At 40.9% G+C, this 26,621-nt stretch overlaps 1 protein-coding gene across 3 annotated transcripts in view; it reads left to right on the top strand.

The window, feature by feature from the left end:
* The first annotated feature begins 614 nt into the window (after positions 1-614).
* The window catches only part of MTF1 (metal regulatory transcription factor 1), a 36,939-nt gene continuing 10,932 nt past the window's right edge, over positions 615-26,621 (top strand). For 2 of the 3 annotated variants that reach the window (XM_087970421.1, XM_026673777.2), the window contains exons 1-6: positions 616-1,995; positions 2,226-2,689; positions 15,199-15,437; positions 15,798-15,929; positions 18,209-18,282; positions 18,550-18,683. In XM_087970421.1, the coding sequence (XP_087826547.1) occupies positions 2,276-2,689; positions 15,199-15,437; positions 15,798-15,929; positions 18,209-18,282; positions 18,550-18,683 (993 nt within the window). In that variant the 5' untranslated portion in view covers positions 616-1,995; positions 2,226-2,275. Of the gene's footprint in view, positions 1,996-2,225; positions 2,690-15,198; positions 15,438-15,797; positions 15,930-18,208; positions 18,283-18,549; positions 18,684-26,621 lie in introns of all 3 variants that reach the window. The other variant, XM_026673778.2, reaches the window with a different exon arrangement.

Here is a 26,621-nt window from a genome sequence, read left to right as displayed (position 1 = left end):
CAATAGTAGACAGTCTAAGGTTAAAGTTTTTGGGGTTTGGGGAAGAAACCACAGAGTCAGGTAGAGTATTCCAGACATTGACCACTCTGTTGCTAAGTCATATTTCCTGCAATCAAGTTTTTGTGCGGTTAACCTTGAGTTTGTATCTATTGCGTGCTCTTGTATTATGGTTGAAGCTGAAGTATTCATTGACTGGTAGGACATTGCAATGTATGATTTTTATATACTATACTTAGATCGGACCGAAGGCGGCATAGTTCTAGATTTTCTAGGTCTAACATTTCAAGTCTAGCAGGGTCATGGCTTGTGGGGCCACAGGGAAGGCTGGTCTGGTCAGGGCAAGGTTGCACAATGCTCCTGGGCAGAGAAGAGTCTCAGAAGAACAAAGTAATGCACAAATTGCATCCTGCCTTCTCACCACATTTCTATAAGGAGCTGAACTTATAAAACATTTCCTAGGGGATTCAAGAAAAAGGGGCTTATGACTGTTTTTCACGTTCACAACTGTTGCAGCATCCCCCTGGTCACGTGATCAGAATCCAGACACTCAGCAACTGGTTCATATCTATGATGGCTGCGCTGTCCTGGGTTCACATGATCGATCCCCTTCTGCAACCTCCTGACAAGCAAAGTCAATGGGGAAGCCAGATTCATTTAACAGCCATGTCCACTTGCTCTGCCTGGCTGTGGGCCTTGAACTCTGCAAGATGGAAACTCTGGAGCTGCTGCACTCACCTTCCTTCTGCCCTGACTTTCCAAAAGGACCAGGACTTGGCCTGAGAAGGAGTACCAGTTGCACAATACACATTAAATGCGCAATCGCATTTCCTCACATTCAATGAGGAAAAAGAAGACGACTGGAAAAATCCAAACAAAAAGCAAAAATTGAATGATAGGAAATGGAAAGAAGGACACCCAAAAGCTCATATGGGTAGTCTGGAAATCAAAAGGGAATATTGGGAGAGCTGAGATTCAGAATGTTCAAATTGGCAACGGAGGCCAAGAAGAAACAAAAGCCTTTCTTGAGCTGTTTACCAGTTTGGCCAGAGAAGGGCTTGCCTTTGCTCCAAATGCTCAAGCTTGATCTGTCAAGAAAGCTTCAGTTTGGATTCGTGCACTGTGGGGGGAATTAAGCATAGTGGCCTAAAGGGGTGAAAATCTGTCAAGGTTGGGAAAGCACAGGTATCAATTTCATTGAAAAATACTTATGTTAAAACCATAGCTTAAAATATAGAATTGAAAGTTGGTTACGGAATGCAAGAAAAGCAGTCTGATGGAAATAAAGCATGTGTAAAGTATAATGCACTCTTGACAACAGCTCAACAGTGAACACTTGAGTGAAAGAAATGTAATATCCACTGTTGCCCTGTAGTGACACTAAAGGTGTTGGACTGTGGGTGGGAATGCCCATCTACTTTTCTATCCAAAGGATGCTGTTATGGTTTGAGAACCTGAGCAATTTGGATCAATTGCATGTCACAATGAGGAGTATGAGGAATCTGTATGCTTTAGCAGAGTGTCTACCAAAGATGGGAAAGCAAGCAGAGAAATATTATGAAATGCAAAAGCTGAAAGAAAATTAAAATTGTACACTTAGGCAAGAAAAATCATTGCACAGATATAGAAGAGGTGGCACCTGCTCAGTAGCAACAACTGTGACAGGGATCTAACAGTCCTAGTGGACAACCATTTAAGTATGATCAAAGATAAGTGGGGGGGGGGCTCCCTGGACCTAGCACAGGCTAGGAGAGGGGAGACCCCAGGCGGGAACAGTGCCTCCTGATGGCAAGGGGCGCCAATAGGACGGGAGGCGGGTCAGGGCCCGGGCCGGAAGCATGGCGTCACGACGGGCTGTCCGGAGGCCGGAAGCGGAAGCCCCACTGCCTGCGGAGACCCTGGTGGCGGCGGAGAGCAGAGAGAACGGCGGTGGCGGAGGACGACCCAGCGTCATGGCGGCGGCTCCGCCCGGCCCTGACCTGGCCCTGAGGGCACCCGGTAAGGCCACAGCCTCTGCAGGCGGCGTCGGGCCCGGCTGGCTCAGTGATGCTGCCGCTGCCGGGCCTTCCTAATCGGCGGGCGGGCGAAGTGCAGCGGTGCGGCCGACAAGGCGGCTCTCCAACGCCTGGGTGCTTTGTCGGCCGGGGGCGGAGGGCCGGTCGTCTGGGTCTCGGGAGTAAACTGCGGCCGAAAGATGGTTTCACGGTGTTCCTTTCCTTTCTTTGCAGGCTCTCCGCACCGTCTTCCTCCTGTGGCCGCCCCTGAACTCCACTGAGCCATGGGGGAGAACAGCCCTCGGAATGTCATCTACTACGAGGTGGAGGAAGATGACTTGGCTCGAGATGACAAACTGATAAGATTTGATGACCGGAATGGCCTGGCCTCCCCTTCCTCCGGGACAGTCTATGACAGGACGACCGTCCTCATTGAGCAAGACCGGGAGCCATTGGAGGAGGAGGAGGAGGAGGAGGAGGAGGAAGGGCAAGGCGGGCATCTTTTGCCTTTCTTACAGGAGGATAGATTCCACTTGATGGCTGATCATGAAGGCATCTCCCAGGGCTACGTGCAGCACATTATTTCACCAGATCAGATCCATTTAACTATCAACCCTGGTTCAACTCCCATGCCCCGGAACATTGAGGGGGCCACCCTCACTTTGCAGTCAGAGTGCCCTGAAACCAAGCTTAAAGAAGTAAGTCACCGGCTTCAATGGGAGCCTCTTTCCGAGAGTCTTCTTGAATAAGTTCTTCATTGAAAGAATGTTGGCTCTGTTAGAAAATTCTTCTGAGTGTCTTCTGGTATATCTGAGAAAATTGTTTCCTTTTGCATCTTAGGGGCTTAAAATCTGCCAAGCCTGCAACTATATAAGTTAAGGTGCCTAAATTTCCAAACCAATTTTGTTTTTCTGTGTTTTTGTGTTTATTTAATTTCTATTACTGATTGTTTCAGCCAATGACTCTGGACAACATACATCAACATAAAAACATACACTATGAGTAAAACCATTGCCATAGATGTTAATATATCTAAGAAACAGGACCTTTAACATACTGGGCACCAGGCCCAGGCACACAAGCAAATCTTCACAACCTTATAGGAGGCCAGCAGGGTCACAGTCATCCTACCCTCTAAAGGAATATTATTCCAGAAGACAGAGAGGGAAGGCACATCTAGTTCCCACCAGCCAACATTCCTTGGCTGACAGGACTTGTAACATGCCCAACTTGCCAAACTAAACTGGATGGGTAGAAACAGCTTTTGTGTGCTCTTGAGTAATGTTTTATGGTGGATATAAAAAGTCCACACACCCCTGTTAAAATACTATGTTTTTGAGATGTAAAAAAAATCAGACCAAGATTAATCATTTCAGAATTTTTTCCACCTTTAATATAGAAATAGAAATAAAATAACAGAGTTGGAAGGAACCCTGGAGGTCTTCTAGTCCAAGCCCCTGCCCAGGCAAGAAACCCTACACCGCTTCAGACAAATGGGTATCCAACATCTTTTTAAAAACTTCCAGTGTTGGAGCATTCACAACTTCTGGAGGCAAGTTGTTCCCCTGATTAATTGTTCTGTCAGAAAATTTCTCCTTAGTTTTAAGTTGCTTCTCTCCTTGATTAGTTTCCACCCATTGCTTCTTGTCCTGCCCTCATGCTTTGGAGAATAGCTTGACTCCCTCTTCTTTGTGGCAGCTCCTCAAATATTGGAATACTGCTATCATGTCTCCCCTATTCCTTCTTTTCATTACACTAAACATACCCAGTTCCTGCAACCGTTCTTCATATGTTTTAGCCTCCAGTTCCCTAATCATCTTTATTGCTCTTCTCTGCACTCTTTCTAGAGTCTCAACATATTGTTTTACATCATGGTGACTAAAACTGAATGCAGTATTTCAAGTGTGGCATTACCAGAGTATTATAAAGTGGTATTAACATGATCTTGATTCTGTCCTTCTATTTATGCAGCCTAGAACTGTGTTGGGTTTTTTTGGCAGCTGCTCCAAAACATTCTCAAAGATCCATCTCATCTTGGGAACCCTTTTTTTGAACTATTACCATCTGGCTGACAGTACAGAATAATAAAAACAAGGACAAATAGGCTGAAAAACAGCTTCTATCCCAGGGCAGTAGCTCTTTTGAATTTTGCTGTATAGTGCAGTGTTGGTGTGGTGTTGGGAGTTTCCGGTTCAATGGGTGAAGGGTGAAGGATGTGTGTTTGTGTTTTTTTCTTTTTAAACAAACTATTAATTATACAACTAAAATGTCAAACAAACACATACACAACACACAGAAAGAAAAAAAAAACAATTAAAAAAACTAGCAATTCTATTATCGACAGTCTATGGTTCCTTGTTTGTTATCAATATTGGTGACATATTTACAAATACATCCTATTGCGAGTATATAATTACTTCCTCTTTTACATTTTACGGTGTTTACTAATATATTTTCTATTTTTGTTCTATCCAGTCATACCAGCATTCCCACTTTTATAATATTCTGATGTTTCTTTTTCCTTAAGTGCTAAGGTTACTTTATCCATCTCTGCACAGGCTGTTATTTTCTGAATGACCATTTCCTCTGTTGGAATATCTGCTTGTTTCCAACACTGTGCAAAGGTTATTCTGGCTGCAGTAAGAATGTGCAGTGTTATATATTTGACTTTTTTTGAAATTTGTCTATTAAATATCCCCAGTAAGAAGAATTCTGGTTTTAATTCAATTTGCTCCGCCATTATTTCGTCTAACCATTTTTTTATTCTGTGCCAGTATCTTTGGGTTTCAGTGCAGGACCACCACATGTGAAAGAATGTTCCGTGTTTCTTTTTACATTTCCAGCAATTCGGATTCATGTTAGGAGACATCTTCTCAATTCTTGAGGGCGAGAGATGCCATATATAAAACATTTTATAGGCATTTTCTTTATATGTTGTTGCTTTTGTGATTTTATTGTTCCTTGTCCAGACCTTTTCCCATTCTGATAATGTAATGCTACGTCCTATGTTTCTACTCCAAGCTATCATGTTGCCTTTGACTACTACTTCTTCTAATTCTATCTCTAATAAATAATTACAAAATTTAGTTATATTTTTTTTATCTGGGCCTAATAGGATTTTATCTAATTGTTGTGGCTTAGCATAAATTCCATTTTTTTTTTCCTGACTGTATCTATTTTGAATTTGCAGGTAAGCCCACCGGTCTACTTGTAGCCCTTGTTCTTGGAGATCTTGCCATGATTTTAAAGTTCCTTGCGCATCAAGAAGGTCTTTGTATTTTATCATTTTGTTAAGATCTAGATTATTTGGATGTATCATCGCCTCCATCGTTGAGATCCAGATTGGGATTTTAAATAATGTTTTTTATTTTATTTTATTCCAATTAGCCAATAAGGAATCTCTAATTATATGTCTGTGGAAATAGTTCTGTTTGATTTTTCCAGTGTCCCATAAAAATGCATGCCACCCCCTCTGTAAGTCGTGGCCTTCTAGAAATAAGATTCTTTTATTCGATAGGTTTACTCACTCTTTCAACCAAAGTAAGGAGGCTGCACTATAGTATATTTCCCAATTTGGGAGTGCCATACCTCCTCTGCTCTTCATATCTTGCATTGCTTTTAGGTTTATCATCAGGTTTTTCCCTTGCCAAATAAATTTGGTGATTATCTTGTTAAGTTCCACAAGGTAATTTTTATGTATTTTTATTGGTATTGTTTGGAATAAGTAAATAAATTTGGGCAGAATGTTCATTTTTATAGTGGCAATCCTCCCTAGTAAGGAGATTTGCAATTTGACCCATATCTCTCAATCTTTTTTGACTTGCTGTAGTAGTTTATTATAATTATTTTCCATTAGGGTTTTGCATTGAGCCGTCAACCAAATTCCTAAGTATTTAACTTTTTTTATTATTTGTAATCCCATTATCCTTTCCAATTTTAATTTGTTTTTCTGTTAAAGTTTTAGTTATTAATTTCGTTTTTTCTCTATTGATTTTAAGTCCTGCAACTTCCCCAAATTGATCTAACTCTTTCAATAGTTCTTGACCTGTTTCAATTGGTTCCTCTATAAAAAAAACCATATCATCCGCAAATGACTGGAATTTATATTCTTCTTTCTTAATTTTTAGTCCTTTTATTCCTGGGTTCTGTCTAATTCGTGTAAGCAATGTTTCCAAAGATAATATGAAGAGCAGGGGAGATAATGGACATCCCTGCCTAACTCCTTTCTCTATTTTTATTGAGCGCGTGTACTCTCCATTAATTATAATATTCGCTTTTTGTGAATCGTAAATTGTAGTCACAATGTTTTCAAATTTAGTGCCTAAATTCATGTAAATTTGTTGGATTAGGAATTGCCAATTTAGGTTGTCAAAGGCCTTCTGTGCATCCAAGAATACAAGAGCTATTTGTTTTTCCGGGTGGGATTCATACCCTGTTTCTCCAACAATATGGCCTCCCCCAGTAGGAAGTCCCAGCATGTTTTATAGGCATGAAATGAAATTAAGCCCCTCCCTCCAAATTAAGGCCTATATTAAAACATGCGAAATGGGGGGGAATGGTGGGGGGGCTTGCCGTTAGGAAGTACTTTTGTTGCACACCAGATATGGTGCTGCCTGCGTTGACCCCGATACGAACTGCCCCACCAACGCTGAGGTCAACATCCAAGCCATCGCTGCCCGCCCACCCGAAGATGCAAGGGGGGGAATTAAGTCACCCCTGAAAAGACAGCCTAGCCATTTTTTCGGGGCTCAAAAAAAAATAAGACCCGGCCTTATTATATGAGAAACACGGTAGTATTCCAAAACATTTAATACTATTCTCAAATTATTCCTAATTTTTCTATTGGGAAGGAATCCGTTTTGATCTTTATGTATATATTCATTCAATATTTTTTAAATCTATTTGCTATAATTGTGGTAAATATTTTATAATCAGTATTTAACAGGGAAATTGGTCTATAGTTTTGTATAAGCCGTAAGTCTGAGTCTTCTTTCGGAATCAACGATATCAGTGTCTCCTTCCATGAATCCGGCATTCTTGCTGCAAGTAGGACCTCATTATATACTTCCATCATGAGAGGTCCTATTAGTTCTCCTATTTTCTTATAAAGTTCCCCTGGTATCCCATCAGGTCCTGGGGTTTTATTGTTCTTTTGGTTTTCTATTGCTGTTTTTAACTCAGGCCACATAATGTCTCTAGTTAACATTTCCTTCATCTCCTCCTTGATTATTTTATCTTTAGTAATACCCAAATAATTTCTTATCATGTCCTCGTTTACCTCCTTTTTATAAAGATCTTCAAAAAATTTACATGCAATTTCTTTTTCTTGTTCTATTCCTTGTTGGGCATCCCCATTTTCATCTATTAGTTGGTAGATCAATCTTTTTTGTTTTTCTTTTTTAAGTTTGTAGGCCAACTACCTTCCTGGTTTATTGGCCTGTTCAAAGAATATCTGTCTAGCTGTATTCAACTTTGAAACCATTCCCTCTTGTTCGATTAAATTTAATTTATGTTTATTTATTATCCTCTCATTTTTCAATTTACAATCTTTTGGGGTGTTTTGTAACTGAATTTCTAATTCTTTGATTCTTTGTTCTAATTTATTTTGTTGGGCATATTTTTCTTTATTTCTTTTAGCGGTGTATGATATCGTTGTGCCTCTTATTATTGCCTTCATTGTATCCCAAATATTCTGTTTCGTAGTTGCCTCATTGTTATTTTCTTTTAAGAAATAGTCTTAATTCCTCAAGTCTGTTCATAAATTCTTTCTCTTTAATTAGCTGCGTATTTAAAGTCCACCTTTTCCTTGGTTTCTTCCTACCCTTCCACACTATCTGAATCGGATTGTGATCTGCCCATTCGTTTGGTAAAATTTCAATCTCTTTTAATTCATTTACTAGCTCATCATTCATCCACACCATATCAATTCGTGTCCATGACTGATAAGGATTAGAGTAAAATGTAAATTGCTTTTTCTCAGAGTTTAATTTCCTCCACATCTCTATCAAATTTAGTTCAATCATCATTTCCTCACATGTTTTCGGTAGTTCTCTTTTTTTCTTCTTTTCCCCCCTGTTACTGTGATCTTTCTGATGGTCCACAATAGCATTGAAATCCCCCAAGATACAAATATTCCTTTTCTCTAATTCCACTATTTTCCCATGTAATTATTTAAAAAATTCCTTTTGGTTATCGTTAGCAGCATAAATTACCACTAATAGAATTGGAATTGATTTAATCCAAATTTGTAACACCAGAATTCTTCCATTGGGGTCTGTCCAAATTAGCTCCGCTTTCATGTCATCCTTAACATATACTGCTATCCCTTTCTTTTTCCTAAGATCTGCTGGCGACGTATACAAATTTTCCTAGCTTGGGGCATTCTAAATATTTTTCTTCTTCCTTCCTTATATGAGTTTCCTGTAAACATATTATATCTGCATTTTGTTTAATTAGTTTGGTTAGTATTCTTTTCCTTTTTAGCCTAGAGTTTAGGCCATTTATGTTACTTGATAATATTTTCTTTTCTTCATCCATCACCTAATTGACTCTTGCTCTTTGTCTTGTAGTTACTCCTGTCTCTCTTTGTGGCTGTTTGTGCATCTTTGGTTCTTCTCTCTCTTGATGTTGTATATTTTTCGAGTTCCTATGATTCCCCTCTCTATTATTTTGATAGTCTTGGTCGTCTTGCGAATTTGTTTCTAATTCATCTCTCTTACTTGATTCTTCAGGGCCTACCAATCGTTCATAGAATTCTTGGGCTTTTTCCACGGAGTCTACTTTAATTTTTCTTTCTTCCCATGTGATTAGCATTCCCTCTGGGATTAGCGATCTGCATATGGTGCCTTTTTGGTTTAATTGGTTTGCCAAGAATTTATAATCTCACCTCTGCTCTCTCACTCTCCTTGGGGTTTGTTTAAGCACCAAGATTTCTTTTCCTTTATATGTAATTGTTTCTTCTCTAGAAATTGTATATATAACATCCTGAACTTTTCTTCTTGCAAATCTCACGTGGACCTCTTTTGGATATTTATGTCGTCTTGCGTAGTTTGTGCTCACTCTGTATACTTCGTCTAGCTCTTTCAGGATATCATCCCTATATTTTTCCAATAGGTCTGCTAATATTCCTGCCATCACTTGTTCCAAATCCTCTTCTTTAGATTCCGTTATATTTTGGAATCTCAAATATGCTGCAGCCTTGTCCATTTCCAGATATACCAAGGAATCGTCCATTTCTTTACTCACATTTCTTAATTGCTCACCAACCATTTCCAGCTTCTTTTCTGTTTGTTCCGTCCTTTTCTCAACCTCCTCTATTGTTGATTCATTCCTTTCTAGTGCTTGCTGTATTGTTTCAATTTTTTGATCCAGCTTTAAGATGTCTAATTTCATTTCTGCCTTTAAGTTCCCCATCTCTTCTTTTAATTCATTTGTGTCAGCTCTTGTTTCAGTATGATTTTTCACCATTATTTCCTGAAGTTTCAGCATGGATTCTTGTAAAGTAAGAAGGGTTGATTGGATATTGGCATTCGTGATGACAGGTTGTTTCTCTCCAGGTAGAGTTTCTTCAGTTGTCTTTTGTATCGCAGTTGTTTGTATTGAAGGGGTCTTCTTTCCAGTTTTAAGTGTTGTGTTAGACATAGAGGTCATTTCTTGTAAAATTTGTTTTTGTTTTTGTATTATACTAAATATGTTGTCCCAAATTAGCATTCACTATTGAGAAGTATCAGCTATATATGGCCACTACTCTAATTAATATGATATGTTATAGGGTTAACCTCTTTTGTCAATATATAGTGTCTCCAGAACAATTTTAGAGCTATTTTCTAAACCAAATATCTGGATTTGTAGATCTTAATAATATATCAACTTCCTCTATTTAAATTTAAGTACTATTAATTTGTATATCTATAAATGCTATAAGATCCTTAATCTCAAAATAGTATTATAAGATAATATTTCAAATACTTACAAATCTAAATGAAAATATATCAACCTTGCTATACAATAATTAATTAATCTGTAGTAATCACAATTAATTATTTAATTCAATATAATCAATGCCTATAATAAAATATCAATACCTAAATAATTAATTAATTATCACATTTTTTGTGTTATAACCCAATATAAACTTCAGTATTTACTAGTGTATCAATTAAATCATATATAAATTATGTTTACCACATTCGAAAGTCACTTAAGTTGGTGTCAAGAAATAATTATTACAATCCGCAAAGTTTAAAGTCTTAAAGTGTCTTAATGTAGTTGTTCATCTCTAAATCAAAATTCCTTCACCGAGTGCATCGGAAGCACAGACTTGCTGAGTAATATCTCTGGTTTCACCATCTCACCGCACTTTCTGCTGTAGCCATTTCTCCTTTCGTTTAAAAATCTTGTAAATCAATCTTTAAATTCATATAGTCTCTTTCTTTAATAAATCTTCTCCACTTACTACAGCTCCAGTCCAATAATCCAAAAAGAGTCCAGTAAATTATTCAGTTTTGTTCATGGAATATTTAAAGTTGTAATAAGACTACTTAATTCCTTACTTCAGATCTCCCCTGATCTCAAGTTCGTCCTTCCAATTTTCCCCAAAATCCACAGTTCAAATCTCTCAAAGTTCCCTTAAATTAAATTCGTCGTTCTTTCTTTCTTTTTTTCTCCCCCAATTATTGTCAGTCACTCAGGTCCCTCCGATTCTCTTATCTTCTCTATCCGATCGCTCGCGTCCTTACCTTTCGTCTCACGAGCCTGAGCCCTTTCGCTTTCACCGCCACTCGTATCTGCTTTGGCCGCTGTTTTCGGGCTTCGCTCCGATTAAGGTTCTCCAATATTCAGTGCTCAATCAGGATCGCAAATTCTTTCACTCGTAGTCTTCATTCACCACAGTCTGTCATTCACTCGCTTCCTCTGTATGTAACGATCAAGCCTTCAGGACTGCCATTACTGACAGTCTCTTAATGTCGGTCTCTACAGGGTCTCTCTGCGTCACGATGAGAATTACTTCCTCCATACCGTGACTCGAGTCTCCCCACACTGGCACGCTTCTCTACAAGATGCGTGCACCCCTAAGGGTCACTCCAACAGCAAGAGGAGATAGTGTGAAACCCAGAGAGAGTTTCAGCACCTCCGTTCGTCCATATCTCATCACCGGAAGTCTCATAACTTCTCGTGTTTGTGTTTATTTTCATGGTCATGGTCATGAAGATGGTGTTTGATTTTGTTGTATGAGGTGCAGTGACAATAAACTAAACTAAACTAGGGCTCCGAGATCCCTCTCACAGTTACTACTATTGAGCAAAATACCACATATACTGTACCTGTGCATTTTATTTTTCTTGCCTAAATGTAGAACCTTACTTTTTTTCACCATTGAATTTCATTTTGTTAGCGTCCAATGTTCAAGTCTGTAAAGATCCTTCTGTATCTTAAGCCTATCTTCTGGAGTGTTGGCTATTCCTGCCAGCTTAGTGTTGTCTGCAAATTTGATGAGTTTCCCTTGTCCAAAACATTGATGAAGATGTTGAAGAGTATTGGGCCTAAAACAGAGTCTTGGGGTACTCCCTGCATACTTCCCTCCATATAGATGCAGTTCCATTGAGGACTACACCTTGAGTGCGGTTGGTCAACCAGTTACGAATCCATCTGGTGGTGATGCTGTCTAACCCACATTTTTCTACTTTTATCTAATAATAGGTTATGGTTTACTTTATCAAATGCCTTATGATTGCATAAGTGTATACAGCCTTAAACTAATACTTTGTTGAAGCAACTTTTGATTTATGACAACAACTCAGTCTTCTGGAGTTGTTAGTATCACTTTTGCCTTGGGAAGCCCTCTTCAGGCCATCCCACAGATTTACAATTGGAGTCAGGTGCAGGCCATTCCAAAACTTTGATCTTCTAGTGAAATCATCCTTTTGTTGATTTGGAGATATTCTTTGGGTCATTGTTGTGTTCAAAGGTGACATTCATCCTCAGCATTTTAAGCAGAGGCCCAAAAGCTTTGTGCCCAAATTGACGGGTATTTAGAATTGTTCATAATTTCCTCTACCTTGACTTGTTCCAGCTGAAGAAGAGCAGGCCAAAAGCATAATGTTACCACCAACATGGTTCATTGTGGATGTAGTGTATTCTTGGCAATGCATAGTATTGTTTTTGTGCCAAACATACTTTTTGGAATTATGTACAAAATTCCAACTTGGTCTCATCAAAAACTCATTTGCCCACACGCTTTTGCCAGAAATGCAAAATGTAGCTAGGCTTGGGTGTTTTTCTGTGTAAAAGAAAAGCTGCTTTGCCATCCTACCCCATAGCCCAGAGATATGAAGAATAGGGAAGATTGTTGTCACGTGTAGTAAACAGTTAGTACTTGTTAGGCATTGCTGCAGCTCCTTCTAATATTTCTATAGGCCTCTTGGCAGCTTCTTGGATCAGTTTTCTTGTTTTTTTCATCAATTTTGGAGGGACATCCAGTTCTTGTTAATGTCACTATTGTGTCAAATTTTCTCCACTTGTTGATAACTGTCTTCACTGTGTTCCATGGTATATACTATGCCTTGGAATTTTTTTTATACAGCTATCCCAAGTGAAACTTTCCAGCACTGAGATCCCTTTTCATGCTTTGTAAGCTCTTTGCAGATGATGGCTTTTGCTGTAAGAAGCAACTAAATGTCAGAAAAATCCTACTAAAAAGCTGAAATTTATATGGTTTGATCAGAGTCACCTTACTTGATGTTAGGTATGTAGTATTTTACCATCAGTTTGAATTTGATTAATTCTAAACACAGCCACATTATGAGAGGGTATGCACACTTAAGCAACCATGTTATTAGGGGTTTTAATGTTACCCCCCCCCCCCAAAAGATTTAAATTTGGTTTTCAGTTGAATTGTATAGCTTATACCTTATATTAAAGATGGGGGAAAAAATCTGAAGTGATTTATCTTGGCCGGATTTTTTTACATCTTAAAATCCTGGCATTTTAACAGGGGTACGTAGGAATTTTTACATCTACTGCATATAGTACAAATCCAATACTTTTTAAAAATTGCTGCAAAATGCTTAATTGCATTTCATAAAAATTAAGACAGAGAGCAGGTTTAAAAAGGGTTATAGGAATGTTTTCCTGATGAGTCACATAACCTTGGTTCCTGTCTCTAAATTCTGTTCATGATTACTGACCTTTTGGCTTGGGAATTTTCAGTACTAAAATTAAGAGAAAAGATCCAGTGATCGAGATAAGGAATTACATTTAACAAGATTTTACTTAAATCTTTGAAATTTCAGTTGTTTTAAATCATAAATTCAGAGAGCAGTTCTCTTAACTTCAAGTTTTTGGTTCAGTCACAAGTGTAAAATAAAGTGTTTCTTTTCACTTTCTTGCAAAATCTCCTTATTGTCATATGATTTAAAAGTGGTAATACTCAGTTTCTTTAGAAAAAGTTAGAAGTACAGGTAGCCTTTAACTTCAGCCACTTGGTGACTGAAGTTTTGGTTGACCTACTTATGACCCAGATTCAAAGTGGTGATGGCTGCCTGCCCAAGTCATGTGACTTGCATGTCAGGTACTAGGCAATTTGGCAGCAATTATGGCATTTAGCAGCATCCCACAGTCACATGACTAAAGAGAAAATTTTGTCCGCCTTACCCAGTAGAAAGTGCCTGCTTGAATGCCTCATTCTGTTAGGAAGGGGCATGGAGGAAACAGTCTTGCTAGCTGCTTCTCTGTTTTGAAACGACTTGCTCCCATTCTTTTGACTTTCCAGGAAATACCCAAGATCTGGTTTTTCTGGAAGGCTTCCATAGGAGCTGTCCCATTGTTTGGGTAGTAGGAATATATTCTTTGCATCGAGATTTTATGCATACAGAATGAGGCATAAATGCAATCATTCAGAAGATTTTATATTGCATAGTAAAGGAAGCAAAAATAAAGCTATGTAAGTTTTGCTTCCGCATTCTCAGTATACCTATTACATTTCTTCCAAAACCTTCAAAGTAAATTGCTCACTGCAAAGCTGGTTAAAGATTTTTCTTTAATTTAGCTGTGGGAAGCAGAGTAACTGGGATTTGTAGTAAGAGCTTGTCCTATTATTATCTGGACTAGGAGTCAGGATCTGGGATTTACATAAAGGATATTAAGTATATGGAAGATATGACGGTGGAGGGACAAACTCTGGTAGCTCCAGGGCTACCAGAGTTTGGAAATATGTGATATGAGGATAGGAACCCAGTGTTATTTTTCACTGTATTTTTGAAGCTTCCTTGAAATGCTCTCAATATCTGACCCGCACCTATCCTTCATACCTATGCAGCAAACTTTTGTGAGTCTCCTCCACCTTTGTATTGTGTTGGATTGCTAACTGAAGGAAAACCTCTTCAGAGAAATGTATGTGTAGAGGGCATAGACTTTGTCAACTATTGATAGAGATTTTCCCCAAGGAAACCTTAACTATATTTAATGAATGTATTTATAGATGTGTTCTTTGGGCTACAATCTCAGCTATGAGCAAATAACTTTTACTGAGTACAGTAAAGCCTAATTATAGTTTCCTGTAAACCTTCCTCATCATCATGTGTCCTCTATTCATCTCCATAAGTAGACTTTTTTTTATTTCTAAGAAGTCCGAAGTGAGTCTTATTTTCACTATACAACTGGCCGAGACATATTTATAAGGGGCACATGACGATTCGTATGCAGTATTATGATACAACATTTATTTGAATCAGACAGTGTATTTGGTGTTTGATGATTCATGACATTCATTATTTTTATATCATAGGTTATGATAGATGCTGCTAAAATGTCTTCACTGGAGACATTTAGGATAGGCTCTCAATTGAAGTGATCTTCTATATAGTTTTTAAAGTTGCATAAAATAACCTACAAGTAAAAGCTGGGGAGCCTACTTTTGCATAGAGCTCACATTTAGCTATATTTTTCTTGGCTGCTGTTCTGAATCTAAAAGTCCTTATTGTGCCCCTTAATCCCCAAGCAAAGAGCAGGGTCAAGGGATTGTCTATGGACATGAACAAAGGAGGATCTCCTCTGATTCTGGTCAGAGCTAGCACCTATATTTGCATAACATGCAAACAGAGTACTGCTTTTGCTGCCTTCTGAACTCAAATATTTATTTTCTCTTCCAGTCGCTCTGTGAAATGGATTGGACCAATATTGATTTGAATGATGCTTGTTTGTCTGACAGGTGAAGCGCTACCAGTGCACGTTTGAGGGCTGCCCTCGTACCTACAGCACTGCAGGCAACTTGCGCACTCACCAAAAGACCCACCGTGGGGAGTACACCTTTGTGTGCAATCAGGAGGGGTGTGGGAAGGCCTTTCTGACATCCTACAGCCTGAAAATCCATGTCCGGGTGCACACCAAGGAGAAGCCCTTTGAGTGTGATGTTCAAGGTTGTGAAAAAGCCTTCAATACACTGTACAGGTAAGAGGATGAATTTTGGAAATCTCATATTCATCAGAAAAAAATAGTGCTCACACATGGAGAGAGAGAGAATTGGGTATTCCCGGTTGAATTGGATAATGTCCCCAATGAAATATATTTTACTCTGCCCTATGCCCACTCCCCAGATCTCTCACATCAGTGCATGTGGCTCTTGCAAAATTGGTTGCCTGATGTACATCACCCCCAAAATGCCTTCCACTAAAATGTTGGCTTTGATGGGTGTTTTCAGTGTACAGAACCTAGGCCCAAATGTGTAATCATGTCAGGTGGGCCTTGCTCTTTCACTGCAGGGCATGTCCTGGATCAGAAGAGACATTCTCCAACCCCCTTCTTCTTTAGGTTAAAAGCCCATCAGAGGCTTCACACAGGGAAAACATTTAACTGTGAATCAGAAGGTTGCAGCAAGTACTTTACAACCCTCAGTGATCTGCGGAAACACATTCGGACTCACACTGGAGAGAAGCCATTCAGGTAAGTTATCTGGTTGCTGCATGAATTGCATTGTATCCTGGGCCATTTGCAAGGCTTTTAAACATATGGTGTACCATAATATCTGCTGGGAGTTTTTGGAAGCAGTTTATTCACAGTGGCCTGTAGTGTGTAAATTCCCAAACACATTTCTAGTGTGTACACCTCTGGCAAATGTTCAGTTATCTGGTAGAGTGCACCGCTTCATTTGTTCAATGTCATTCAACATTAGACTAGTTTGCAGTAGAAAAACAAGTAGTTTTAGCCCTCTTAATTGTGCAGATGGAGAAGATCTGCTTGATGCAGACATGCCCCTTTCTGCAGAAACTCAGAGGCATCAAAACTGCTCTTGGGTTTTGGGTTTCAGTTGGCTTGATGGGTTGACTTTCACTGGCCGCAACATACTCACACACATTCTGAGATTAATATTGGAGTCCTGCTTTACCTCCTCATTTCAACCGTTAGTTTGGTGGGCATGAAAAATAGAGGTGGCCCTGTATACAAGTTAAGGCAAACAATTTACAAGAAAACCCCCATAAATGATCATTCATGAAAACCCAAGTTAAATGTGTTCCCTAACTTTATATCATGGAATAATCAGGCCAGACTAGCACTAGCATGGTCACTTTTACTTTTTTACTTTTTACTTTTAGGCTAACAATAACAGGAATTTTAGTCTCTGGAGCCACATATCCAAATGCCCTCTGGTTGCCCTCTAAATAATCCACAATTGGTTGTCATGTGACTGGCTGGGCATGGCTTATATGTAAATATTAATATTATATATAAATATTGAATTTTTTATTTAAAAAAAGAGCAACTTTTACCCAAAATCAGGCAAAGCAGGCAGCAGATTGAGGTGCTCACAGAATCACAGATTCATTCAGAGATCTATCTATCTGCCATCGGCTAGCTCAGTCTGTCACATAAAATTTGATTGCAAGCAAACTCACAAAATTAACTCACAACACACCATGTATGTAAATATTGATTTTTTTTTAATAAAAAAAGAGCAACTTTTACCCAAAATCAGGCAAAGTTGGCAGATTGAGTTGCTCACAGAATCATTCAGTGATCTATCTGTCTGCCATCGGCTAGTTCAGTCTCTCAAATTTGTTTGCCGTGAGTCTGCACTGAATTTGCTTGCAAGCAAACCTTCAGTCCTAAGGGAGGTTCGGCTGTGCTGAGCTGAAGATCTAAAGACTAGCTAGAAAGCAAGAAATCCAACCATTTCCTGCTTCGTAGCTAATCTAAATCTCCGAGCACAGCAGAACAGATGATGGTTGGAAAAAGGAAAAATAGAAATTTAGCAGGCAAGTTTGCAAGGTAAGGAGTGAGTGGGTGGGGAGGGTTCCTGCGGGCCATGTGGGCAGTGCAGCCATGTGTTTCTACGCAGCCTGGATTAATTGCTTTGGAGGGATGCTCTGGGGATGAGATTTCTCAAGGCCCACCAAAATTTTCTCACGGCCCACCAGTGGGCCACGGCCCACCGGTTGGCGACCGCTGATCTAAGCCACTTGAGTTCCTGAAGGAAAGGCCACCTCTCCTTCACCACCTCTCCATCACCATCTCTTTTTGAGTAATTGGTTCCATTGTAAAACATTATTATTATTATTATTATTATTATTATTATTATTATTATTATTATTATTATTATTATTATTATTATTATTATTATTATTATCATCAACTGGAATCTGCCCTCCTATAGCTTAAATTTGTTAGTCCATGTCCTTCCTATTCTCTGAAACAATAGAGAATATAAGTATTTGAATTCTATTATATGCTACAGTCTTCTCTTTTCAAAGCTAAAGCTTCAATGTCTTTGTGGGTGTCATCCACATCACTATTTTTTTTAAACCTCTTCCAGCACTCAACATAGGACCTGAGGAAAGGAAAGCGGACCTTTCCTAATTTTGAAACAGTATTCTGTTTCACTATTCACTTTGTGCTGTGGCATGAGGTCATGCTGGCCACACCACAGAAATATCTTCAGACAATGCTGGCTCTTTGGCTTAGAGAACAGAGATGAGCGCTGCCCCCTAAAGGCAGTCACGGCTTGTGGGATAAAACCCATGGAGACACCTTTACCTTTTTATTCCTTTGGATGTAGCCTAAAACCTTTTGCAGCCATATCACATATATTATTCTTACTCAACTTGGCAACCAACCATCGCTGTCACAAATGCTTTTACAAAGCCAGCTTGTGTGAATGGCGCTGAAGTTGTCATACTGCAAGGTTGCAAAGATGGTGCTGCAAGCCTCCCTGCTTTCTCCCACAGGTGTGACCATGATGGCTGTGGGAAAGCCTTTGCTGTTAGCCATCATCTGAAGACACATGTCAGGACACACACTGGTAAGACTTCTGACCCCCTGGATCCTTTTATGGCAGCTTAAGAAAGTAAACATGTTTGAGTGAACACTGATGGGGCCTACTTATTTGATATTTTTGATAAGGTGTGATAATTTGCTACATTAGGATTCTGTTTACTAAGTTCTCTGCAGTGAATTTAGAAATACGTCTGTTGTAAGTATTCAGAATTGTGGGTCTGCTGGAATCCAGAGATCGATGGACTTGTACCTTTGGTTTGATTGATATGCCTGTTGATTTCTTCCGCTGTAGGTGAGAGACCTTTCTTTTGTCCCAGCAATGGGTGTGAAAAGGCCTTTAGCACGCAGTATAGCCTCAAAAGTCACATGAAAGGACATGAAAAAGGATCCTCATACACTTTATTCTCCAACAACAATCTCTCTGAGGTGGGTGTTTAGTTCTTTAGTTAAACATTGGGTAACTAGACTCTTCTTTTTTTCTGGAAGTCCAGCTCCTGCAATCTTTGCAGCTGAAATTTCACAAGGAGCTATGGGTGCCAAGTAAAACTCTGCCTCCCAAATAAGTTGATAATTCACTACTGAGCAGTACAATAATATTTATTTCTGATGCTAGGATTTTGGATCATATAAAAAAATAACGATAAGTATAGGTGGTCCTTGACTTTAGACTTTATTTAGGACTGGGTTTCTGGAAATTCTGGTTACGGTCGTAAGTTAAGGCACCTAGGTGAACGTATCTTGTTTTGCAACATTTTTTACAGTGGTCATTAAGTAAATCATTATTAAATAAATCCACTTTTGTTAAACAAATACTGCAATCATAAGTATGAAGTACCGTATTTATCGGCGTATAACACGCACAGGCGTATAACACGCATCTTCATTTTAAGGGGGAAATTTCAGGAAAAAAAATTAAAAAAAATTCTGCCTGCCTGCCTTAGTTTCTGGTTGTTTGGGAGCAGCTTCGGCTGAGAATAATAACTATTCGCCTCTTTTACTCAGCCGAAGCTGTTCCGATTCAACCATTAACGAAGGCAGGCAGGCAGGCAGAACGAGCACTGCGGGCGGGCGGGCGGACGGGGTGGGGGTGGGGGAGAAACGGGCGCTTCAGGGAAGCTGTGGCGACAGGAAAAGCCCCCGCTTCTTTGAAGCAGTTTCTTCCTGTGCTGGTGGAGGAGCGAGAGAGCGACTGAGAGAGCTGACCCAGAGAGAAGGACAGGCTTCGGTTGCTTCCTCCCTCCCCTTCTTTCATTTGTGTCCTTGATCCCGATCCCAGCAGCATTCACCGAAGGCTTCTTAACATTATATCGGCGTATAACACGCATACATCATTTGCCCCCTATTTTCAGGGGGAAAAAAGTGCGTGTTATACGCCGATAAATACGGTAATTCTTCTGAATGAATGTTTTTTGCCAGAAACCAGCAAAAAACATCACAGACCACAGTCATGTGACCATGGAATACCGCAGCTGGTTGCAAAGGTGAGCCAGTTACCAGGCACCCAAAATGTGGTCATGTGATCAGGGGGAATGATATTTTGCAATGACCAGGTGCTTTACAGGCTGTAAAGCATCCATTTTGGGCCTGTGAACAGTCATTAAGCGACTGGTCGTGAAACGTTGAACAGACCAGTTGAGAAGAACAGAATTTCCATAAATCAAATCAAGAGTTAAGATGCATCAAACAGCTAAACGTTATACAGCTCTTCTGATGATAATATCTTACTAGCATTACATCTCATTGTTCTTTTCATACATACCGTATATACTCGAGTATAAGTCGACCCGAATATAAGCCGAGGCACCTAATTTTACCACAAAAAAAACTGGGAAAACTTATTGACTCGAGTATAAGCCGAGGGTGGGAAATGCAGCAGCTACTGGTAAATTTCAAAAATAAAAATAGATACCAATAAAAACTTTCACTAGGACAGTTGAGAATAAGTTTGATGTTCACAATTTCCTCTTTGAAAGAGACCAGTAAATAGGGAACAAGAAGATGAAGAAAAAGAACTGTGTTTTTTCACACTTTTCACACTGCAGTGAACAAAAATGGCATCGTAGGAACAGGCTTATTCTCAGTCCAAAGGTTTTTTTGTGATTTCTTCCCTGATTTAAGGGAAATTTGGGAAACGATATCACTATCATGAAAGGTTTAATTGATTCACTAACCCAAAAGAAGATGATGATGACAGTGGAAGGCAGGAGTCACTCTCTCCCCTTGCAAGAAAAAAGCAAGAGTTGTTCTTGTGATCTCTCTCTCTCTCTCTTCCCGTAATACAGTCAAGCCCTTTCCAGCACGCGCGATCTGCCGCTGCAGCTTCGTACCTTGCAAATGCAAAATCCCGGGGTTTTTGCATTTGCAAGGTGCAAAGCGGCGGGAGCGGATCGCGCATGCTGGAAAGGGCTTGACTGTATTACGGGGGAGAGAGAGATCATAAGAACGGCTCTTGCTTTTTTTGTGCAAGGGAGAGTGACCCCTGCCTCCCACTGTCATCAACATCTTCTTCTTTTGGGTTAGTGAATCAATTAATTTGGGAAATGATCTCACTATCATGAAAGTCAGTGTTCTCTGCCCATGGGGCGGAAGAAAACGCCCCGCGGCATATCCACGCACGTGTAAGGGGAATCAGAAATCCCCGCGTTCAACGCCTAGCACGCAGCTGTGAGCAAATACTGGGAAAACCTGATTGATCAGAAGGAAGGAGGCAAAAGAGGGAGGGGTGGTGGTGGACGGAGGTCCCACTGGTATTTGTGAAACACTTGGTCAGCAGCGCTTAAAGTCAACGTCCTGGCTCCCACCCACCCACCCACCCAAAGCCACGAAGTCCCCCCAATCGCGCAGCCCAGAATCGCCCTCCCCTCGGGGCAGCAACGACGCCCGGTGTTTCCCGAGACAAGAAGCTCCGCCGTGCAATGAAAGCGCCCTGGCTCTAGGCTCTAGGCTCAGAAAACAACGCGAGCCGAGGTCGCTTCGGCTCCGCTCAACTTCGTTTCCTCAGCCCCAGCTGCTTTCAGTCCACTCGGGAGGAGGGGAGGAGGTGGTGGCGGCTGCTCGCGTTGTTTTCTGAGCTATAGGCTCATAAAACAACGCGAGCCGAGGTCGCCGGCTCCGCTCAGCTTCGTTTCCTCAGCCCCAGCTGTTTCAGTCCGCTCGGGAGGAGGGGAGGAGGTGGTGGCGGCTGCTCGCGTTGTTTTCTGAGCTCTAGGCTCATAAAACAACGCGAGCCGAGGTCGCTCGGCTTCGCTCAGCTTTGTTTCCTCAGCCCCAGCTGTTTCAGTCCGCTCGGGAGGAGGGGAGGAGGTGGTGGCGGCTGCTCACGTTGTTTTCTGAGCTCTAGGCTCATAAAACAACGCGAGCCGAGGTCGCTTCGGCTTCGCTCAGCTTCGTTTCCTCAGCCCCAGCTGTTTCAGTCCGCTCGGGAGGAGGGGAGGAGGTGGTGGCGGCTGCTCGCGTTGTTTTCTGAGCTATAGGCTCATAAAACAACGCGAGCCGAGGTCGCTCGGCTCCGCTCAGCTTCGTTCCTCAGCCCCAGCTGTTTCAGTCCGCTCGGGAGGAGGGGAGGAGGTGGTGGCGGCTGCTCACGTTGTTTTCTGAGCTCTAGGCTCATAAAACAACGCGAGCCGAGGTCGCTCGGCTTCGCTCAGCTTCGTTTCCTCAGCCCCAGCTGTTTCAGTCCGCTCGGGAGGAGGGGAGGAGGTGGTGGCGGCTGCTCGCGTTGTTTTCTGAGCTCTAGGCTCATAAAACAACGCGAGCAGGTCGCTCGCTCCGCTCAGCCGTTTCCTCAGCCCCAGCTCTTTCAGTCCGCTCGGGAGGAGGTGGTGGCGGCTGCTCACGTTGTTTTCTGAGCTCTAGGCTCAGAAAACAACGCAAGCTAGTCGCTCGCTCCGCTCAGCTTCGTTTCCTCCCCCTCCTCCCGAGCGGACTGAAAGCAGCTGGTGCTGAGGAAACGAAGCTGAGCGGAGCCAGCGACCTGCTCGCGTTGTTTTATGAGCCTAGAGCTCAGAAAACAACGCGAGCAGCCGCCACCACCTCCTCCCCTCCTCCCGAGCGGACTGAAAGAGCTGGGGCTGAGGAAACGAAGCTGAGCGGAGCCGGCGACCTCGGCTCGCGTTGTTTTATGAGCCTAGAGCCAGGGCGCTTTCATTGCACGGCGGAGCTTCTTGTCTCGGGAAACACCGGGCGTCCTTGCTGCCCCTTGAGGGGAGGGCGATTCTGGGCTGCGCGATTGGGGGACTTCGTGGCTTTGGGTGGGAGCGAGGACGGACAGAGTCCGTGAAGTGGGGCTTGCCTGCCCTTGCTGGCTGCCTCTGCTTCCTTAGGGGCGGGGAAGGGGGCTCATCTGGACCAAGGGTGAGTCTCCCCCTCAGTCTCCCCTGAAGGATCTTCCGTCGCTTTTGCCTTCTCCCTACATCTTCCCTCTGTTAAAAATCCCCCCCCACACACACACACTTATTTTCGGGCAGATAGATTTCGTGTCTGAGCATTCTCACATGGCGGTGGGTCTTTCCCCCCCGCTAAAAACAATTAAAAAAAGAAAAAACAATATATCCTCATGCAAGAACTTTTCTGCTTCCGATTACCCCCATGCTTAAAAGTTGCAAAGGAAACACGGAAGCAGGGAAGCGCCTGCCCAGCTCCGGAACTCCACACCATTTTTTTCCAGAGGGGAATCTGACTCGAGTATAAGCCGAGGGGGTTTTTTTCAGTACAAAAAATGGGCTGAAAAACTCGGCTTATACTCGAGTATATACGGTATATTGACAGTTATCATCTTATTTGTCTTATCTTTATTTTCTATTCTCTTTTATTCTTCCTCATTTCCAAATTCCTTTTTTATTTTCTAACCATTGATAAAATATTTTCCATATCATATAATACTCAGTTTGCTCTTTCTCCTTGATTGATAGTGTTAATTTGTTCATTTCTGCATTCTAATATTTTCCTTATCACCTCCACATCAGTGGGGATTTCCTCACCTTTCCAATGTTGTGCAAATACAGTTCTAGCTGCAGTTAATACATGAATAATTAGATATACATTCTCTTTACTATAGATTTCACGTCAAATCCCTAGTAGAAATATTTCTGGTTTTAGCTCAATAGGTTGTTTTATCATCTCTTCCAACCAAGTTTTTATTTTCATCCAGTATTTCTTTGCTTCTCCACACGTCCATCACATGTGATAGTAGGATCCAGGTATCTGGTGATATTTCCAGCATTTAGCTGTTTTTCCTTTAAACATCTTAGCCAACCTCGCCAGTGCAAAATGCCATCTATAAAACATCTTATACAAATTCTGTTTACATTGTTAATTTATCATTCCTATCCCACGGTTTCTGCCATTTATCTAATTCTATCATGTAACCAAAATTTTTTCCCCATGCTATCATTGTCTTCTTAACTTCTTCCTCTTCTAACATTATACTCAGTAAATACCGTATTTATCGGCGTATAACACGCACAGGCGTATAACACGCATCTTCATTTTAAGAGGGAAATTTCAGGAAAAAAAATTAAATTTCTAAATAAAAACTTTGAAGCAAAATAAGGGCAGCTCAGAACTTTTTTTTTATTAATATTATTACCACTTATAAGGTAAATCAGTGGTCCCCAACATTTTTGTACCAGGGACCGGTTTCAAGCAGAAAATTTTTGCAAGGACCGGGGAGAGAAGAGAAGGAGGCTTCGCTCTCTCGCTGCTCCACCATCCAAGGAAGAAACTGCTTCAAAGAAGCGGGGGGCTTTTCCTGTCGCCGCAGCTATTCCGAAGCGCCCGTTTCACCCCCACTCCCACCCCGCGCGCGCGCTTCAATCCACAGTGTCCCATTCTGCCTGCCTGCCTTAGTTTCTGGTTGTTTGGGAGCAGCTTCGGCTGAGAATAATAACTATTCGCCTCTTTTACTCAGCCGAGGCTGTTCCGATTCAACCATTAACGAAGGCAGGCAGGCAGGCAGAACGGAGCACTGCGGGCGGGCGGACGGGGTGGGGGTGGGGGAGAAACGGGCGCTTCAGGGAAGCTGCGGCGACAGGAAAAGCCCCCCCCCCCGCTTCTTTGAAGCAGTTTCTTCCTGTGCTGGTGGAGGAGCGAGAGAGCGACTGAGAGAGCTGACCCAGAGAGAAGGACAGGCTTCGGTTGCTTCCTCCCTCCCCTTCTTACATTTGTGTCCTTGATCCCCGATCCCAGCAGCATTCACCGAAGGCTTCTTAACATTATATCGGCGTATAACACGCATACATCATTTGCCCCCTATTTTCAGGGGGAAAAAAGTGCGTGTTATACGCCGATAAATACGGTAACTACAATTTCTTTATTAATCTCAGATGTTCAGCCAAATTCCAGAAAGAAAGGGAAACAAAGTTCTCACAGTAACCAAGAAATGAGTCTTTATTCGTCCATATACTGCTCCGGATTCGGGTAACACCAAGCATCAAGATGATATTAAAGTCAGCTCTGGCGCATCTTGCAGCCAGAGCTGTATTTATACACCAGATAATAACGTAATGTGTTTATCTACCATCCGGTGGACACTACTGCTTAATTTCTGGTCACTATGTAACCCCCAGATACTGTGCATTTGTCTGTTAATTATCCACCCTCCTTTACCATACCCTCACCACGTTATACTCTCCATATCCCACCAACGCCCTTGTGCCCGCCTAGTGAATATCCATCCCCACAAGGTCATTATTTTAACAGTCAGCATGTTCATCGTTCTGCCGATAGCCGCCCACAACTTGTGATAATTCAGCATCTGATGTTATCAGGGCTCGTCAATCTTCATCGGCAATGCGAACCCCATGTCGGTTGGCTGGCATGTACTTCCTAACGCGGTAGCACCTTTGGACGCAGTAGACCGCTCGGTGTCACGGCTCCAGCATGCCGTGGGGACGTGACAATTAACCTTTCTTCTGTTCCTCTTAGGATTTTATCTAACTCTGTTAGTTCTGTGTAAAAACCCTGTGATTTCGCATCTTTCTCATATCTAGACTGTATCTGGACTCGTGAATACCATGTTATATCAATTGCTTGCTCACTCATTTCTTCTTTTGTTTTGAGTTCCCCTTTTTCATTCAAAATGTCTTTGTATCTAATAATATTATCCATATTAATTATATTTGGATGAGTTACTGCTTCCATTATTGAAAGCCAGACAGGTATCCTCAAATAATATTGTTCTTTGGTTTTCTCCCACACCAACATTTGTGCGTTCCTTATATAATGTCTCTGAAAATATTCATGTATCTTATTTTTACCATACCACAGGAAAGCATGCCACCACAGTTGTAAATCACATACTTCCAAAGTCAATAATCTTATGTTTCTCAATACAATCCACTCTTTTGTCCATGTTAATACAGCAGCCTGATAATACAATTCCCAGTTTGGTAGTCCGAAACCTCCTCTGTTTCTTGTATCTTGCATCATTTTCAAACCAATTCTTGCTTTTTTCCCTTGCCAGATATACTTATGTATTATTTTATTAAGTTCCTCAAAATATTTTTTCCAGCTTTATCAGTATTATTTGGAATAAATACAATAATCTTCATACAATGTTCATTTTCATTGGTGCTACTCTTCCTACCAATGATAATTGCAGATTCTTTTTTCCAGATCTATTTGAATTTGTTTCAACAATTTATAATAGTTATCTTCCTTAATACATCTTGCTGTCAGCTGAATCCCTAAATATTTAACTTCCTTTACAATTTGAATATCTATTCTTTTTGTTTGTATTTTTGTTGTTTGTTTTTTTGCTTTTCCGTTACGTTTTTAACTTTCATTTTCTCTTTGTTTATTTTCAGGCCTGCCACTTCCCCATATTCTTCTGTTCTTTTTATTAATTTAGTCCCTGTTCTTAATGTATCTGCTAGAATAAAAGCTAAGTCATCCACAAACACTTGTAATTTAAATGCTTTTAAAAAGGGGGGAAAGAAAATTTTTCTTTAGCATATCTTTTGCTTTACAAATATCAAACACTGTTTCTTTATATCGTTCTCCAGTGCTCATCCCAATTCTGACTTTTCAATCATTACTAGTTTTTTATTGGAATGTGTGATGCTCAAATTTCTTCTTTTTTGACTGCCTTTGGAGCCATTGTAGATTAAACAGTATTTATAAAATATTTGTAAATAATGCCAATTTCAAATACCAGTCATGGAAGACCCTTAGATTTCGACCAACACATGAGACAAAACACATGGACAGGGATACTACAGGTGCAAATGTGCAGAAGCAATGGTTCTCCAATCTGCTTTATCAAACAGATTGTCTATTATCGCAGAGCAAAATCCAATTACAGATTTTGTTTGTTAAGTCACCTGAATGGGGGTCTGTAAAACTGAGACTTTATTGCGTAGTCTC

Source organism: Notechis scutatus, chromosome 8 (assembly GCF_049901735.1).
Source record: "Notechis scutatus isolate UNSWTSFEM ecotype Mainland chromosome 8, rNotScu1.2, whole genome shotgun sequence".
Taxonomy (NCBI): domain Eukaryota; kingdom Metazoa; phylum Chordata; class Lepidosauria; order Squamata; family Elapidae; genus Notechis; species Notechis scutatus.
The sequence above is the reverse complement of the archived record's forward strand: the minus strand, read 5'-3'. Positions and strand labels throughout refer to the sequence as shown.